The 17,334-nt window shown below is 39.8% G+C and overlaps 3 protein-coding genes and 1 pseudogene across 3 annotated transcripts; 1 reads left to right on the top strand and 3 right to left on the bottom strand.

Moving 5' to 3' along the window:
• Positions 1 to 522: 522 nt before the first annotated feature.
• Positions 523 to 5,116, bottom strand: LOC109010114 (ankyrin repeat and protein kinase domain-containing protein 1-like). The gene is made up of 3 exons (XM_018990830.2): positions 4,890 to 5,116; positions 2,829 to 4,692; positions 523 to 2,131 (listed from the first exon to the last, which is right to left on the bottom strand). Exons 2-3 carry the CDS (start codon positions 3,534 to 3,536, stop codon positions 806 to 808), a joined length of 2,034 nt encoding a protein of 677 aa, XP_018846375.2. The 5' UTR covers positions 3,537 to 4,692; positions 4,890 to 5,116; the 3' UTR covers positions 523 to 805.
• A 1,503-nt stretch (positions 5,117 to 6,619) lies between these two features.
• LOC109010119 (prohibitin-3, mitochondrial-like) lies at positions 6,620 to 9,129 on the top strand. Its single transcript, XM_018990838.2, has 2 exons — positions 6,620 to 7,593; positions 8,850 to 9,129. Exon 1 carries the CDS (start codon positions 6,752 to 6,754, stop codon positions 7,586 to 7,588), a length of 837 nt encoding a protein of 278 aa, XP_018846383.1. The 5' UTR covers positions 6,620 to 6,751; the 3' UTR covers positions 7,589 to 7,593; positions 8,850 to 9,129.
• Positions 9,130 to 9,327: 198 nt separating this feature from the next.
• Positions 9,328 to 12,989, bottom strand: LOC109010118 (glyceraldehyde-3-phosphate dehydrogenase, cytosolic). Its single transcript, XM_018990837.2, has 11 exons — positions 12,796 to 12,989; positions 12,567 to 12,667; positions 11,972 to 12,087; positions 11,781 to 11,880; positions 11,008 to 11,154; positions 10,827 to 10,887; positions 10,649 to 10,746; positions 10,404 to 10,546; positions 10,182 to 10,265; positions 9,811 to 9,900; positions 9,328 to 9,664 (listed from the first exon to the last, which is right to left on the bottom strand). Exons 1-11 carry the CDS (start codon positions 12,821 to 12,823, stop codon positions 9,619 to 9,621), a joined length of 1,014 nt encoding a protein of 337 aa, XP_018846382.2. The 5' UTR covers positions 12,824 to 12,989; the 3' UTR covers positions 9,328 to 9,618.
• Positions 12,990 to 13,406: 417 nt separating this feature from the next.
• On the bottom strand, positions 13,407 to 16,467 carry LOC109010117 (annotated as a pseudogene).
• Positions 16,468 to 17,334: the final 867 nt, after the last annotated feature.

The raw sequence follows: 17,334 nt of genomic DNA, 5'->3' as shown, positions 1-17,334 counted from the left end.
ATTTTGCCTAGTAAAGGGATATTCCTTGGTGATAACTCTGGTCATCCAGAAAAGTCATCTGATTCAAGATGGGCAAATTCAACCTATTGTAATTTGTCACCTTACTCGTTTGATCAATAAAGCACTACAACACACACACACGCACACACACAAAAGCCATTACAATCGATGTGCACACTCAATTGTTGAGTGTGCAATGAGCCAATTTGTCTCAGTTTACAAGCATACCTCTCAAGAAGTCCCCCCATGCTGACCGACTTTCCAGTGGAAAAGATCCACCCTAGCTTTATAACTATAGCTCTGCATGTACTTTTTCCTTCACACACACACACGTTAAAATTATAATGCGCTTTGAATGCTCTGTTCAAAGCCGGGGCACATTGAGCATTTATGTATCTACAGCATCAGAAGTCATTACATCCTATAAAAGTGTAATACATTCTCCTCCTTCCTTGTCTCCCTTTCCCATTTCTAATTTGCTGGACTAGAAGTTATGAAGTATAACAGATAAAACACCTATGCTAATACAGAAGTATTCTATATTTCTTATCCTGCATAATCAGAGCTCTCAATACGGATTGGAACATAATGAAGCAGCCGGTATTGAAGAACAAGTACATAACTTACAAATATTCAACTAGCAAACGTTAACAAAGAAACAAATTTAGGAAACATGCTATAAAGGTCTAAACTTCAGGAACCGGCCAGAGGACTGATCTGAGTCTTAGTTCTTGGTTAGTGCATTTTCTGTCGGCGTGGTTTCAGGCAGTTGATTCCTTTCTGCCTTTGAGGCCTCTATCATTAATCAAGCCACTGAAACAACGGGGCACTTGTAACTCTGTCCTTGCTGCTGCCTGCTTACTGGGGCTTTCACAGATTGGCCCGATGTATAGAAACAGAAATACTGGCTCCTAGATCTCTTATTAATGGGATCTGGTTTAATCAAACCTGGTGCTCCATCATTATATAGTTCATTTGAGCATGATGGTCCAGCCACATCTTCAATAAAAACACCTTTCTGTTTATCTAATGAAATAGGTGAAGAAAGTGATGATTTTGAAAATGAACTGGAACGAGACCGGCGTGGCACAGAAATATGTGGCATGGCCTGCATGACACCTTGCAGTGGCCCTGAAGCAATTCTTTTCTTGGCAGTTGGACTCGAATGATTACTCCTCACAGAAAGTGTCCGTTTGTTGTTAGGAGGTGATGAAGGCCTCGAGAATCTCAGACGGAGTGGAGTTAGACTACCATCTAAACTGTTGCATTTCTTCTGTTGTTCCACTGAACTCTCATCATCCGGTTTCTTGAATCTGTCGGGTTTCTTCTCTTTCACCCGGGGCCACAGAAACACAGATTTCAATCGTTGTGCTGCGGTATTCGCAGAACTTGGTCTCTTGTTAATTGGTGACCTATTTTTCTGATTGATCGAGTCATCTGGACTTGGTTCCATTGGTGATATACTCATTACTGCATTATCCTCATCAGCAGTTTCATCTAATGCATTCTCGATGCCTGTATACAAGAATATTTCTGTATCAGAGATTCGGAACGAAGTTCCAGGACTGCCACCAATACCTTGCATCTTTATGCGGGAAGCAATGGCTCTTCTTGCAGTATAATCCTGACTACAAAATGTTGCCCCAGCTGAAATTAGCTGTCTAATGAGTATATCTGATGAAGCAGAACGTGGCCGTTGCCTGAGGTAATCAAGTGGGGTCAGCCCATCTGCATCACAGACATTCACATTGATTGATCTAGCAGTCATCAGAAGTTTCACAAGGTCTGAGTGAACGTTCCCAATGATGGCCATGTGAAGAGCAGTCCTTCCGTCATTATTTTGGACATTGATGACATCCTCTATGGTGAAAAGCTTCCCACATACCAAATTCTTCATAAGCTCAATTTGTCGGTCCAGTCTTCGAAAAGCAGGTGTCTGGAAACCAGACACAGCCTTGTGGAGAAAAGTTTCTCCAGAGCTGTTTTTCAGAGAGATGGATGAAGGAGATGCTGAAATTAGAGCTTCAACTGAGGCTAATTGGCCCTTGTAAGCAGCCACATGCAATGCTGTATTGCCCTGATTGTCAGTGGAGTTGAAAATATCAAAGGTTGATATCAGATACTTAACTACCTGCATGAAAACAAGAGCAAGATTATCATAAATCAAGTACAATGATAAAAAAGGGTTGCAATGGTCAAGATTTGTAGAGAGAGAGAGAGAGAGAGGGAAAAAAACATTTTCCTACTGGTGCACCACATAAGGGGAAAACCCCCGTAATTTTACAGGACTTTATTTTACCGCAATGATATATTGCGAGCTAACTATAAATGTGCATCTGCCATCTGAGTGTCTTTTTGTGCAAGTAAACTGATTGGAGTAGCCTTTCTTATCAAAAGGGGCACGCATTTAAGCCAGTAAAAGGCCAGAACCAATCATTTTTAGCATTCACGAGAGAAGGGCTGAACCACATTAGCAGTTCAATATGCAAAATTGTTGGTGGCCTACAGGGTTTAGTTTACCATATTTGAATGAGCAGAAGTCTGGGAAAGGGAAAAGCTGGTTTGGATTTCAGTAAGCATACTTGTATAGTCCTAATAATTGAGAGATTGAAGCATTTCAAGTGGTCCTAGCAAAGGTTCAAAAGTTTCTGACTCTTTCAAGCATTTCATATTCTGTAAACCATTCTAATAATTGTTTAGAGGGGGAAAGGGGATTAAGCTTCGATACAATAGCAAAGAGAGAATAATTTAGTGAATGATAAAAAATGGTGCATCAGCGCAAAATCACTGTAAAACTCTGTATAAGCACATAGTAGTAAGAGACTCACCTCAACCTGCCCTTTGCCAGCTGCTGCATGTAGGATAGTTGAGCCCTGAATATCTCTGTAAGCCAAAATACCAGAGCAATCAGCAAGAAGATCCCTCAAAATCTTCAGATTTCCTCCTCTAGCAGCAGCATGAACAGCTCTGTTCATCATCTCCCACTTGTAATCAGAAGGGATCTCCCCAATGTGCTCCATCAGTTCTCCACCTCTTCCTGTCAAGAACCTTGGGGAGACTGCAAAATCGAAAAGAAGCCTGAAAACCTCAGAAAACTTACTCCTGGCTGCTGCATATAATATATCAGTAACACCATATTCTCCTTCACCAAAAACAAGTAGAGGATTCCTTTCAAGAAGTTCTTGAACAAAACCCAAATCTCCTGCTGAGGCAGCAGTGTACATCAACCATCCACCATAGCCAGCTCGGATGAGTGAATTTTTCCCTCTCTTGGATTCACACTCGACAAAAAGCTTTCTTGCAACCTGAGAACGACACTTGGCAACATCATCAAACTGTTGTTCATCATCCCAGACAGTTTCAATCCTCCGAATACGTCGTAAAGAGGCAAGTTTGATAAGGTGATTGCTATCAATGCGAAGAAGCTCCCTGACCAAGTCATAGTGGCCATTAGCAGCTGCCCAATCAATGGGAGAAGCATACCACCATTGGTCACCGGTGCTCTCCCACCGAAGAGGAAAGTATGTTGGAGGCATTGAGAAAATAGAGAGTGGTGGAATGTGTAATAAAGGTCAACAACTTATATGTGAGTTTAATCAAAACCCTTTTGAGAAACAGTGCAAATCAATTCAACAGGACAGTACGGTATTCACTAAGCGCAATGCAAGTTTAGAGGTTGCCAACAGAGTCAATTGAGCAGAGCATAACTAGGTAGAAGGAAAAGATGAAATTACTCAGAGAGCAATATGAGAAAGATCCTCCTGAGTTCTATGCAAAGTAACTGGACCGGGAAAATGTAGAAGAATAACAACGAAAATGAATGAGTTAAAACTCAAGAAATCCGAGAGAGCCACGTGGAGAAATAAAGAACTCCATTAAAGCTTATACAAAGAAATAACAGAAGAGGACCCTTTTAGTATTAGTGAAAGCAGTCGAACTACCTGCAACAAAACCAATTAGGACTCTGGCAAAGGAAATGAAGGATAACAGAAGCGCAGTATGCGAAAATAAAGAGTTCTAAGCAAGGTTGATGCCAAGATATGTAGTGGGAATTAATATTATCAACTAGATGATTTGACAAAGGAAACAATAATCATTACTAGCACAAAGCAAGCACAGAAAAATAAACCGGCCCTATAAGGAAAATTTGGAGAAAAACACAGTTACAAGGTCAAAATCGGATTCTTTCAGAAGAGATAGCAAGGCAGAATTAAAAATCTTTTGAAACATATTTTTGGACTTTTTATGGAAAGAAAATACTTCAATTACAATTGAAAAACAGAAACCATATATTATTACAAGGTGAGATCCCTTGTAATACAGATAATGATGATCTTATCTGGTCTCTGTAAGAGAGAAACTTACACCAGAAAAGTAATGATAGTAACTAAACAAAGATTATTTTTGGAGAGAGAGAGAGAGAGAGAGATGGGTTATTTTCACTTATTGGTTAGGGTAATGATAGACATGCGTGGTAAAAAGTGAAGGTTTAATTCCCAGTTCCACATGCTTGTGCTTGTCCTGTTCAAGTACTAAGCCATTCGTTTCTCTTCATTTAATTATTATTCTCAGATCTATGCTATACCCTAGTGCTTTTTCTAATCAGCCAAAGTCTAGGATTCAACGATCGTTTGGAGTCCCCGGCTGTAGCTGTGATGCTTGGTGGCTTGTGCGACCCTCCAATATACTGGCCTACAAATTTTTCAATGCATTGAACACATAAATACTTGTATTAGAAACTTGTCTACACAAAGGTTTTGATGTTAATGTGGAGTCTGTAAAAGCCGAAAACTGCGCAGCTCTAAAAACAAAAGAGGGGCATGTGAGAGGCAGGCAGCTTTACTCTTTTGCAGTACTGCATCAAAGGTATAATAAAGTGGTAGGTAAACCTGCTTTAAGAACAATAATGCAGAAGCTTGTTCCCTACTTTTCTTCTGCTTCTTCCACTAGTGTGACTCAGTGAGTCTTTCCCACTTCAACGGGATTCATGAAGCCTCGTCTTCTCATGGTGCATGCAAAGAAAAGCATGACCAATCTCCATTGTTGGACACAGGTCACTACTAACACCATTATAGTGAGCTAAAGGGTCCTATGGTAAATCGTGCTTCAGTATGATAGATCATGCTGGTCTATGGAACACCAAGAAATCGGACCACCGATTTATTTTTATATATATTATTATTATTGGCACCGATGTCCAGAACAAAGTCCTGATTAACCCGGACCACAGGTTTATATTACAATGATAATGATCACTATGCATCGTGGTAGATATTCTGTCCATCTGTTCTGGTGCATGTAAAAAAGAAAAAGGCAGGCTTGTCAAGGTCACTTGATAGGAAATCAAGAACCCTTTCATGAGGGGTGTGGACCACCTGTCATTGATGCCAGGGAAAGGGAAAACATATGCACATTTCAGTGAGGATAAACACTGATTCCCCCGCCATTGTAAAGTTGAGGACGAGGGAAAACAAGAGGGTGTGGATTCCACCTAAGAAGTTTGATGGCGGTACCAAAATTCGGGTCCCAACTTTATAAACCTTATATCTTACTTGTTTAATCCAATAAGGAGAAACACTGCCGTGGAGCAAACTCCATGGAAAGCACCTTACGCTGTTGCATCCTTACCTTGGAATCAGATAGGATGTCGAGGGACCCAACATCCAATCGACCCTATAGAAAATCTATGTTAATCGTCCAAAGAAACGCCCACAACACGGATTGATTGACGGTATATTACATTCTTGCCTTGCAAATCAGATGGGTCCAGCACCACAATCAGCGCATTAAAGCATCCATAATGGTGTCGAACTGAAATATAATGTCGGAGGTCCAAGATTCACCCATAATTCATGGCACCTCCACCTATATTGCATATCCAGACGATTATTATCATTCTGTCAAACACTTGATCAAGCGGTGTACAACCCAGAAACCCTAGGCAAAATATGATACCATGGGAGGCTTCTGCCCCAGTGCAAGAGACAGCATATCAGATGTTTTCTGCATCATTCAACTTGATAAATCTAAAACAAATGTTTTTGCATAATTAAACTCGGTAAATCTAAAACCAAAATCATTGTTGCTAAATCAATTTTGCTCTATCCGTCCCATTTGATCATTTTAGCAATCACTACTAAAAAGGAACCGCAGAAGATAGAAATTACTCACGCCTCACGAAGTAAATAATGACTCTTTAACAGATTTTCTTTAACAGTTCTTGGATGCAACCGAGTTGTTTTCCTTGATTCTTGCTCGGTTGTCTAGTTTAACAAAGCGTTTGAGATCTTCATAAGGGAAAGTTTCAGTCTTCTTCCTCCTTAATTCACTCGGTGCTGGGCGTTTGTCCACAGCAACCCAGGGTTCTTGAATCAGACTGGATCTGGAGCCATTTTGGCACCAGCCACCGTACTAACACAAAGTGGCGGTCTTGCATTTGTCGAAGGAGATCTGAGTGGTTTGGGCCTGAGACGATTATAAAAGGCGCGATTACGTAGCCACTACGTTCATCTGAGCCGGATTAGGGCCCAAATGCATCTCCTCCGAGTAAACAAGAGTTCGATGTTTGGGCCTGAAACTATTATAAAAGGCCCGATTACGCAGCCATTACGTTCATTTGAGCCAGATCCGGGCCCCAAATGCATCTCCTCGAATTAAACAAGAGTTCGATGGAAACAGTTGCAAGCAAACCCCCGCTAAAACCCTAAACTCTCTCGATTCATCCTCACTCTGCACAGGCTCGTCACCATCAATGGGTAGCCAAGCCGCCGTGTCTTTCCTCACCAACATCGCACGCGCCGCCTTGGGGCTTGGCTTATCCGCTACTGTACTGAACTCCTCGCTTTACACGGTTGACGGAGGGCAGCGCGCCGTCATCTTCGACCGGCTCCGCGGAATACTGGACGAGACGGTGGGCGAGGGGACCCATTTCTTGGTCCCATGGCTCCAGAAGCCCTTCATCTTTGACATCCGAACCAAGCCCCACACCTTCTCTTCCGTCTCCGGCACTAAGGACCTCCAGATGGTTAACCTGACCCTTCGAGTCCTCTCTCGCCCCGAGGTCACGAAACTGCCCGAGATCGTCCAAACCCTAGGGCTCGAATACGACGAGAAGGTCCTCCCGTCAATCGGCAACGAGGTCCTCAAGGCCGTGGTGGCGCAGTTCAACGCCGACCAGCTCCTCACCGAGCGACCTCAGGTCTCGGCCCTGGTCCGCAACGGCCTGCTAGAGCGGGCAAGAAACTTCAACATCGTGCTCGACGACGTGGCAATCACTCACCTGTCATACGGGGCAGAGTTCTCGCGCGCCGTGGAGCAGAAGCAAGTGGCGCAGCAGGAGGCCGAGCGGTCCAAGTTCGTGGTGGCGAAGGCGGAGCAGGAGAGGCGGGCCGCAATTATTCGGGCCGAGGGAGAGAGCGAATCGGCCAAGATGATATCAGATGCGACTTCGCTGGCTGGGATGGGTCTCATCGAGCTCAGGAAAATTGAGGCTATGAGGGAGAACGCCAGCACACTGGCCAAGTCGCCGAATGTTGCATACCTTCCCGGGGGTCAGCAGATACTCATGGCTCTCAATGCCTCGCGTTGAGTCCGGTATGATACTGTTTGTTACTGAGTTGTCTGGTTTTAATTTTGATTATGATAATGCCACTGTAATCAGTCGGGATGGAACATTGAGATAAGGCAAGGATTATTAGGATGTTTTATGATTAAGTACCTTCGTCTCACTTACTGGGATTTGGTAGTACATATTAATCTCTTCAATTGTGCTCTGCTTTGTATCATTTGGTTAGCCTTTTTTACTGCATTTCATCTCTTAAAATGTGTTTGTGGGTCCAGGATTTAGTGTGTTGTTGCTGCGATCTTGTTTTGTTTAGCAATTATAGAGCCTAGTGAACATAGAATTTTTGTTAATCGATGCTGTAGTAGTTCCAAGCCTAACGGAAGTTATGGCACATAGCTTTCTACAGGGAAGCCGTACATGGGAGCCTGGGTTTCTATTTCATTAGCGTAGGAGTAGGACTTACTCTAATCCGTTAGAATAACAGTTTGAAGCTACTTTGGGCTCGAGATGTCATGAGAATTTTAAACTTGTGTACAATTTAGATTGGTTTGGAGGTCAAGTGATCCTCTTTATAAAGATAATTGAAGGCAGTGATCATTATTACATTATCGGGTATGTAACTGGTAGTAAGCTGCAAAGTGCAAACTTCTGGTGTGGTTCACCTGATTTCATATCATTTACGAGTTTTTAGTGTTAAAAACTGTTACTTAGAATGGAATTGAGGAGTCTCTTAAAACAAACAAACAAACAGGAGTTAGATGGTGATCAATATAAAGAAAGATTGGACATTTTTTGATAATTGATAACTGGGACTACTGACTGCTTATTGTAATTCATAACTAAGCAATTATTGTTATTATAGCTTGATTAAATGAGCTGAATCTATTCTCTTCAAGTATTGAGGTTTTGTTTTCTTGTTGCATATCTAATTGAGGTATTGTATTCTCTTCAAGTACAGAGGAAGATCATGTAGTCTGTGTTTGCAACCTTTGTTTTCTCTCCTTTGTATACTATTATTGGAATCTTTAGAGCTAGAAGAGAGATATAAATCAACTAGCGTGCTTCCCACTTCCGCAGATGATGAATTCACCGGTTCAATTAGCATGTGAATGTCTTCATTACCTGTCATTTTAATGAAAAATTTTGTGAATTGTATTCTTCTTTAAGAGGTAGCACGCCAGAGGCATCAAAAGTGTCACTGGTGGTTGAATGAATATTATGATGAAACATCTAGATCACATATCACATGATAATATTTTGATATGTGTTCTTTGTTTGTGTACAGGGTCTCAGGATGTCATAACAACATGAAAAGGCCATGGATTTTGCATGATTGATGGTTTATAGTCTATGGAATTTCCATTTTTGTATCGAAGAACATAATCTAAACTTTCTTTTGGAATCAGAAATTATGAATTTATGATGTTGTTGGTCTCAAGTTGAAAACACACGGGTTTTCTATCCTGCAATAATCCCCCTGTTTCTCATATGTTATAACTTCAAAGATGACTCAGGATGTTAACCTTTGCTGAATGCATTGTCTTTACTGAAGCTGCTTTTGAGAATCAGCTATGCTTTCTTTTCATTAATGGCCTGATATAGTTTACCTCTTCTAAATAAGGTTTTCCAGATTTTCAAACTCGCCAATATAATCCCCCGAGCTGCCAAAATTCACAAAACTAGGATTGTCGAAGCTCAGCATGAGGTAATCGGATAAAATACAGTAATAATTAAAAAACACCTGAAGCAAATAAGACGAAGGATTAAAGAAAACAATGTCTGAGGAACAAGAAAATTGCTTTACATATCTCAAAGTAATGTTTTAAGATGATTTGGTCAAAATGCATCAAATGGAGAAAAAAGAAAGAGGGTAATACAATGACCACCCGAATTGAAGATAAAAGACCAGATGAGATATAACCAATTTAACAATTCTCTCCTCAAAAATCCATTATTCCAAAACACCTCACTCCTTAAACAAACTAAACTGCAAACTAGCCGGAGGAAATGGAAGCTCAACATCAGGTGATCTCAGTCTGGAAGTCCAACAGCCCTCAGTGAACAGAGGCAATGTGTCGGATCAGGTCAATGACACGAGTGCTGCAACAAAAACAACCCGTTTAAAAGAAGTAAATAGAGACACTAAAAGCCTCTACTTTAAACATCCAAAATTTAGAAATGAGACACTATGGCAATAACTCCCCATCAGTTGTGAGAATGAGTGAAGGTGTAGAAACATGTATTACCTGTAACCCCATTCATTGTCATACCAAGCGACTAGCTTCACAAAGTTGTCATTCAGTGCAATTCCAGCCTTGGCATCGAAAATGCTAGAACTGCAACAAGGAGACAAACCACAAAATAAGCTTCAATTACACGTTTACATAAGGTACCAGCTAAAAAACCATTTAATGTCAAAGAAACCAAATCCATTTATAGAAAAAAAATAATAATGGCAACGAAAACAATAAGCATTGATATAGCCAGAAGATACAACACCACAAATTTGCAGACACCAGCTTAAAATGTGTTTATTTGAAATGCTCCAAAGTTAAAAATCATCTAAGGAGGCAATGATCATATTCATATGACAAGAATCAGCACAACATGACATTACCTGCTGTTACCCACAAAGTCAGAGGACACCACATCATCCTCGGTGTAACCAAGGATTCCCTTCAGTTTGCCCTCAGATTCCTCCCTAGACAACAAAAAGCAAAAAATGTAATCAGAAAATATCTGATATCAGAAAGTTAAAAAACTCCTTAATTAACCTAAACAATTTAGAAGAATTCCTTTTTTTTTTTTTTTTTTTGAAGGAAACATTCCTTATCCTTACCTGATAGCAGCTTTGATCTCCTCATAACTGGCCTTCTTCTCAAGTCTCACAGTAAGGTCAACAACTGAAACGTCAACAGTGGGAACACGGAAAGCCATTCCAGTCAGTTTCCCGTTCAATGCAGGCAGCACTTTACCGACAGCCTGTGGAGTTAAATAATCAACAGGCATATTAGCCAGTCTTCGAAGGAAGACACAGGCATGAAAGTTTGAAACGCTAAAATTATAAAACCAAAAATGCAAGACCTTCGCAGCTCCAGTACTGCTAGGAATGATGTTGAAGGAAGCAGCTCTACCACCTCTCCAGTCCTTCATTGATGGTCCATCAACAGTCTTTTGTGTGGCTGCATGACATATATATGCATGTCAATCAAAAGTTCAAATCCATTCGAACTGGAAAGAATATGTTCAAATGTACACTCACCAGTAATGGAGTGGACAGTGGTCATAAGGCCCTCAACAATACCGAACCTATCGTTGATTACCTGTCAAGAGATATATTTCGGAATCAAAATATCTTCATGTTTTATTTATCTCCTTTGTCGATGGTTAAATTTCATTTCCTTTTTCATAATGATACGGCAACAACCAAGTACAAAAACTACCTTTGCCAATGGAGCAAGACAGTTGGTGGTGCAGCTAGCATTGGAGACAATGTCAAGCTCTGGCTTGTACTCCTTCTCATTGACACCCACAACGAACATGGGAGCATCCTTACTAGGGGCAGAAATGATTACCTTCTTTGCACCACCCTAAACAAACGTAGAATTAAACACAAGTTAGTAGACAAAACACGGGCACAATTTCGAGCAACAGATGAATGAAAGTAAAAAGTATTTATACACAAAATTGTTTAGTGCCCATTAATTTCAGTTCCAAAACAGAAATCAAGCACCGATTTGCATCCTAAGTTCCATTTTTCTTCAACACAGAGAACCAAAACTTGATTTTCCACAACAATAAGAGAACAAGAGAGAAGAAATTCAACAAAAAAATAACGAGTAGACAATAAAACAAAAATATAACCACAGATCAAAAGAGCAGTGTATAGTTCAAAACGATGATGCATGGACTTAAAAAACAGAATAACTGTTGTGACATGAAAACCAATCCCTCAAACATAAAACAGTTTATAGACAATTTTACACTCAAGAACTTGCAAAAGCACCCTCAGTTAAATCTGATCATTAGGATGATGTCCGTTAAATCCTAATGATCGATGCTATTTGACAGTTGGCAGTAGTTGAAGGGTGAAATGTATTAGTTTGATCATTTAAGGAGCAAAGTGTAAAACACTAGGTAGTTTAGGGTAAAAGTGTTTTAACCCATAATTTTTTATAATCAATGATCATCATGTGAGCACTACTTAATCACAAACCTTCAAATGAGCAGCAGCTTTGTCCTTGTCGGTGAAAACTCCAGTGGACTCAACAACAAATTCAGCTCCAGCCTCAGCCCACGGGATCTCCTCAGGGTTCCTAATTACCAAAACAAGTATATAAAGTATGCAAGCATTCAATAAGAAAATCCCATTTTCCTCAAGCAAATGAACAATGAACCAGACAATACCTGATACCAAAAACAGTGACCGGCTTCTCCCCAAAGAGAAGGGTCTTCGAGTCCTGAACCTTGAGTTCATGGTGCTTCCATTGGCCGTGAACAGTGTCATACTTAAACATGTAGGTCTGTTTTGTAGTACAATAACAAAATTAGACCAAGCATAACTGGATATTAATACACATCAATTTCAAAGAATGAGTTATTTCCGACTGCCACTGGACACTTTCAGCCTATTTTGGGAGATCCCGACAAATTCAAATGCGAAGCATAAACAAATACTTCCCAAGGGAACGTACGACAAATAGATCATCATCAATTCTGATCACACAACTAAAAAAAAGCTTCTCATCAAGGTGTTTCTTATATCCAAAGATAGTGCGTGCACTAGAAACAGTTAGGTGATCAGAGCAATATACAGAGATAGATACATACAAAAAGAAATGCACACGCGTGTGTAAAGAATCTTCCAACAGTTACTCGACTAATAACCTCACAACATTACCAATGAATTCACATCTAAAACAGACACATACACAAACACGCGTGTCTGTGTGTTATGTTTTCGAAAAATAAGCTTCATTGATTGAGAGAGAGAGAGAGAGACCATGTAATCAGTGGTGATGAAAGGATCGTTAACAGCGACGAGTTCAACGTCATCTCTCTGAAGAGCCACCCTTGCCACCAAGCGCCCGATCCTTCCGAATCCTTCACCATTTAAAAACACAAAAACCCTCATCTTCGTTAACACAAATTGATTAAACATCAAAATAAGCATACTTTAAACAAAAACACACAAAGACAAACAAAAATGGAATCGAACATGATATAATTACCATTGATCCCAATCTTGATCTTTCCCATGACTGCGAGAGAGGAAAACAACAAGGATAGTAAGAGGAACGAAGGCTTATAGGCAATGCGTTAGACAACGATTAAAGATAGGGTGAGAGAGGCTGGGGAATGAGAATGACTGTAGACTGTAGAGTGTTATATATAGAGACACTCCATGAGATAAAAGGGAATTGGAAAAAGGAAAAACTCTACACAATTTTTTACTATTCATGCGATCTTTTACGTATCATATTTTTTTTAATTTTTATGATTGGCGGACTTTTCGAGGGAGGACCATCACAGTGATCCACCGATGATAATGATAGGTGGCTGCATCACCGTTGATTCCAAGGAAAAAAGGGTGAAGAGTCACATTACTCTCATTTTCTCGTGTCTTTCACGAGATCTGCGGCGTAGAATCGGTAACAACAAAGGATAAAAAAAATTAAAAAATTAAATAAAAATTAAAAATAATAAATAAATAAATAAAATAAAAAAGATTGAGATTTTTTATGTATTTGTTTTGTTTTGGCATAAAATGCTTTTTTTAATAGAATGGTCGGGTTTTTTTCTTTCTTTTTTTTTTTTTAAATGGAAGTATGGTCGAGTTATTTAGAGTGAAAATTGAAAGGGAAAGGACAAGCGGCGAGTGATGATTGGAAAATGGATGGATGGGGATTTACAGGAGATAGCGTAGGAGGACCAATGAGAGGCAGCGACTAGATCTTGTCACGGACGACGACACCTCCCCTTTTTGTTTTATTATTTGGCGTGCTAACCCTACTCTGGAAAATAAAATTAAGCTCCCCGGATTGATAAGAAATTAACTAGATTTCAGATAAGATTCTCCACGGGTGACATATGAATATCACATGCGTCCTCTTTTGCAGAGGTTGGAACTCATGTTTGTCATTGTGCTATGATCATTTCCATTGATGGGTATGGCAAGCTCCTCTAGACTCTACTAAAGGGGAGAGAGAGAGAGGATCATAAGAGGGAATTCCTTTTTTATTTATTATTTTTCTTCAAGATGAGTGCCGCTGCTATCATTTTGCAAGAACTAAGCAATGAGCAGTACCTGTGCTTCTGTTGTGTAAGTCAAAGATTATTACTCCAGAACATTATCACCTGTATATAAACGCCATAAACAAATGAAACAGAGGAACGCTCAAACAAAATTTTTAATCCTCATGGACCACAAGATGAAGCTAACCGCCTATGCACAATCATCTACCAACATTCTTGAGAACCCATGATTTTCAATCAATTTTTCTATGATCATCTTCAGTGCAGGAGCGCTCACCCTGCATTTCTGATCAATGAAGCAGGATCTACCTTCTTCAGCTGCCTTGCATAGCTGTGGATCCAACGGTACTTTCCCAAGAAAAGGCGCACCCATATATTTCCCTAGACATTTTTTCCGCACCACCACCGCTGCTATCAAAAACTTCGCTGCAAGCAATCAAATTTTGAAGTTCTGGTGCTTTTTCTCTCACGTATTCCCTAACCCACTCAGTAACATCTCTATGTTCACCTGTCTCTGACATCCTCATAAACTTGAAATCCATCATCGGCTGGCACAAACCGCTCATGTTCTCAACGACCCCGAGAACCTGAACTCCAACTTTCTTGCAGAAGCTCACTTCTTTCCGCACATCAATCAAGGAAACTTGTTGTGGTGTGGTGACTATAGTGGCACCATCTATTCCCGTAGCCTCAAGCAGTTGGACAATTGAGATGTGCTCGTCTGAGGTCCCAGGAGGAGCATCAACAACCAAAAAATCAAGTTCGCCCCAGTACACATCCTTCAGGAATTGCTTAATGAGCCCATTCTTGCGTGGACCCCTCCATATAACAGCTTCATCAGGGTTAGGAAGCATGAATCCAATCGACATGACCCCAAGGTTGGACTCAACATAAACAGGAGACCAGCCAAGGTTGCTCTTGGGGACATCTTGACCTTCTAGGCCAAGCATCTTTGGAATGCTCGGGCCACAAATATCAAAATGTCAAGGAGACCCACTTGGAAGTCCATAGCTCCTAGAGCGAATGATAGTTGGGCAGAAAACGTGCTCTTGCCAACACCACCTTTCCCTGATAAAACTAGCATCTTATGCTTAACAGAAGCCATTCTTTCTGCAATTACAACCAAATCTGCAGAAACAAATATAGGAAGTGTTAAGACAAAAAGCCAGCCGCTGTGTGCGTATAATATTAACGCAGAACATGGGATAAGTCGCAAACCACAATAAAAAAAAAATGTTGTACATAGATGGACACCAATCCAGCTTAAGCAAAATTTGTACCAAAGAAGACGCTCCATCAAAATATAGACATTTCTTCTGGCAGTTCAGTCATGAACATATTATGGGCCGTTACAAAGTCAATATGACTTCTTATATGAATGATAACCTAAATATATATTGAAAGAGTGACCTTGCACCCCATGCATGACTTTAAATACCTGGACTCCACAAATTGAATTACTCTGAGTATGTCAGAAGCCCCCATGCATAACTTAACGAGCTTTTAGGGAAAGGTCTTTTCTCAAAACTTATATCAAGCAGAATCAAATGAGGATTACTTACTCTGATCAAACCAGCAGGAAGCCAAAATAAGATCGAGCGATACCTCTATAATTAAATTTTTTCCTTGTATATTTAATCATTGCAAATACCACTCTTCTGCTTCAATGTTTTAGGTTGCAAGTTACCTCATCAAGATGTATCCCATTTTTCAAAGGACAAGCCTGGGATGAGCTATAGACTCGGACATTTTGAGTAACATGGACTTCAGAAATATATCCATAACCTCAACGCCAAAGAGAATGACGACCAAGATGTGGTATACTTGTTCCATTGTTCGTAATAAACGATGACCACAAGGCCATGTGAAAAATTTATAGAAAAACTCCCTCTCCCGTTTCGTGCATTAAACATGAGTTTTTCCAAGATATCAGCAAGCTCTCTCATTGCAACAACACGTGCTTAATATCAGTACAAGACAAGTGGAACTGGCCCAAAATCCAACGCCTTGAGCTTGTCGGTAGCAGTACTTTCCCTAACACCAAGAGCGTACTTGAACATCATACAGAAATGGGCTCTATATTTATTGTGGAAACTCGGGCAAAATTTGGAAAATCTCGGGACCTCGGGAAATATGACCGGGAAACCAGAGTTAATCCACCAGTAGTTGGTAAACTTAAAACCGAAAACCAATACGAATTAATTAAATGTCCAAATTCATAGTCAATAAGGGAAAAAAATTAAGAAATAAGCGAGAAAGAGAACCTGGGTCAGGGCCTTTAGGGGTAGTAGCACAAACTTCTTGATTAGGGCAGCCTTGACAAGCGTCGGATTTTCCGGCAGACTCTGATCGGGGTCCAGGGCAATCTGAATACGATAACGAATGAGGAAAAAGGGGAACAAAAATACAGAATTTGAGAGCGTCCCAGAAAACAAAATCCAATAACCATTGAAGAGTTAAGGAGAAAAACGATAGTGACGAGAAGCTTACTCTCGTTGGCGTTTTCGGGGACTTCACCATTCTCCATGTTCGCCAATCGCGGCTTTGTTCTCTGCTTCAACTGATAGACCCAACGGAAGGAAAAGAAAAGGACTTCAAATCGGGTCTGGACCGAAGGTTGTGGTTCGGAACAATTAGTCCGCCGTTTGAGGTTTACCGTTTGGGTGGCTCTGAAGGGAGGTACCGTTAGTTAGTTATAGGATTTTTTTTTTTTTTTTTCCCGTATTTTTTTAAAAAATAAAATAAAAAATCATAAAATTATTAAAAAATATTTTCTTAATTATTAAATAAAAATAATAATAAATCATAACTTCGTAAAAAAGAGCGGTAAGAATAAAATTTTTCTTACCGTTTAGGCAGTAATTGTTGACCCGAAAACTTGATTACGCCCGAGGTTAAACCAAACCGAACATGTTTAATACGGTACCATTTCGACATTTTTTTAAATATTAACAAATAAGATTATTCGCAACTTAATTGGTATTTTGAAATATAAATATGGTTCAATTTGCTTGTTTTTCAATTTTTAACAAGTTTAAAGAACGCCCAGTCAATTCAGAATGATGAGATTTTGGTATTTTTATATTATTTTTAAAAATATTATTGGAAAATTTTGCCAAATAATATATTTTCTATGACGAATGAATATGCGAAGGTCAGGATTTGTGTTCTAAGTTATTCCTCCCTTGGAATCACAGCACTGGCCCAAGTCTTTAGCCAAGAAGTTGGATCAGCCGATTCTTTGAAGATCATAATTATTTTTGTAACTTTTTTGTTTTGCTTGTGCTCTTGTTTGTTTTTACGATTTATCTCAATTCATCTCATCTCATCTAATTATTATAAATTTTTTAAATTTTCACATAAAATAAAATAAACAATTCAACTTTTTAACTTTAATCTCAACTCATCACATTTTAAAGACTGAATTTGTTGATTTTTTTTTTTTTCAAATGATAGCAACAAATTCTCCAAGAAAACGCCATTCTTTTGATCCCTGAAGCAAGGAAGATGGGTTG

This window comes from Juglans regia, chromosome 10 (genome assembly GCF_001411555.2).
Source record: "Juglans regia cultivar Chandler chromosome 10, Walnut 2.0, whole genome shotgun sequence".
Classification (NCBI taxonomy): Eukaryota; Viridiplantae; Streptophyta; class Magnoliopsida; order Fagales; family Juglandaceae; genus Juglans; species Juglans regia.
The sequence above is the reverse complement of the archived record's forward strand: the minus strand, read 5'-3'. Positions and strand labels throughout refer to the sequence as shown.

Excerpts from the sequence above, each read along its gene's own strand:
- LOC109010114 (XM_018990830.2), bottom strand. The coding sequence starts at position 3,536 with ATGCCTCCAACATACTTTCCTCTTCGGTGGGAGAGCACCGGTGACCAA. Across the intron at positions 2,132-2,828 it reads CTGGCAAAGGGCAGGTTGAG|GTAGTTAAGTATCTGATATC; the intron begins GTGAGTCTCTTA and ends GTTTTCATGCAG.
- LOC109010119 (XM_018990838.2), top strand. The coding sequence starts at position 6,752 with ATGGGTAGCCAAGCCGCCGTGTCTTTCCTCACCAACATCGCACGCGCC.
- LOC109010118 (XM_018990837.2), bottom strand. The coding sequence starts at position 12,823 with ATGGGAAAGATCAAGATTGGGATCAATG. Across the intron at positions 11,881-11,971 it reads GTCACTGTTTTTGGTATCAG|GAACCCTGAGGAGATCCCGT; the intron begins GTATTGTCTGGT and ends TTTGGTAATTAG. Across the intron at positions 10,747-10,826 it reads CACTGTCCACTCCATTACTG|CCACACAAAAGACTGTTGAT; the intron begins GTGAGTGTACAT and ends TATGTCATGCAG.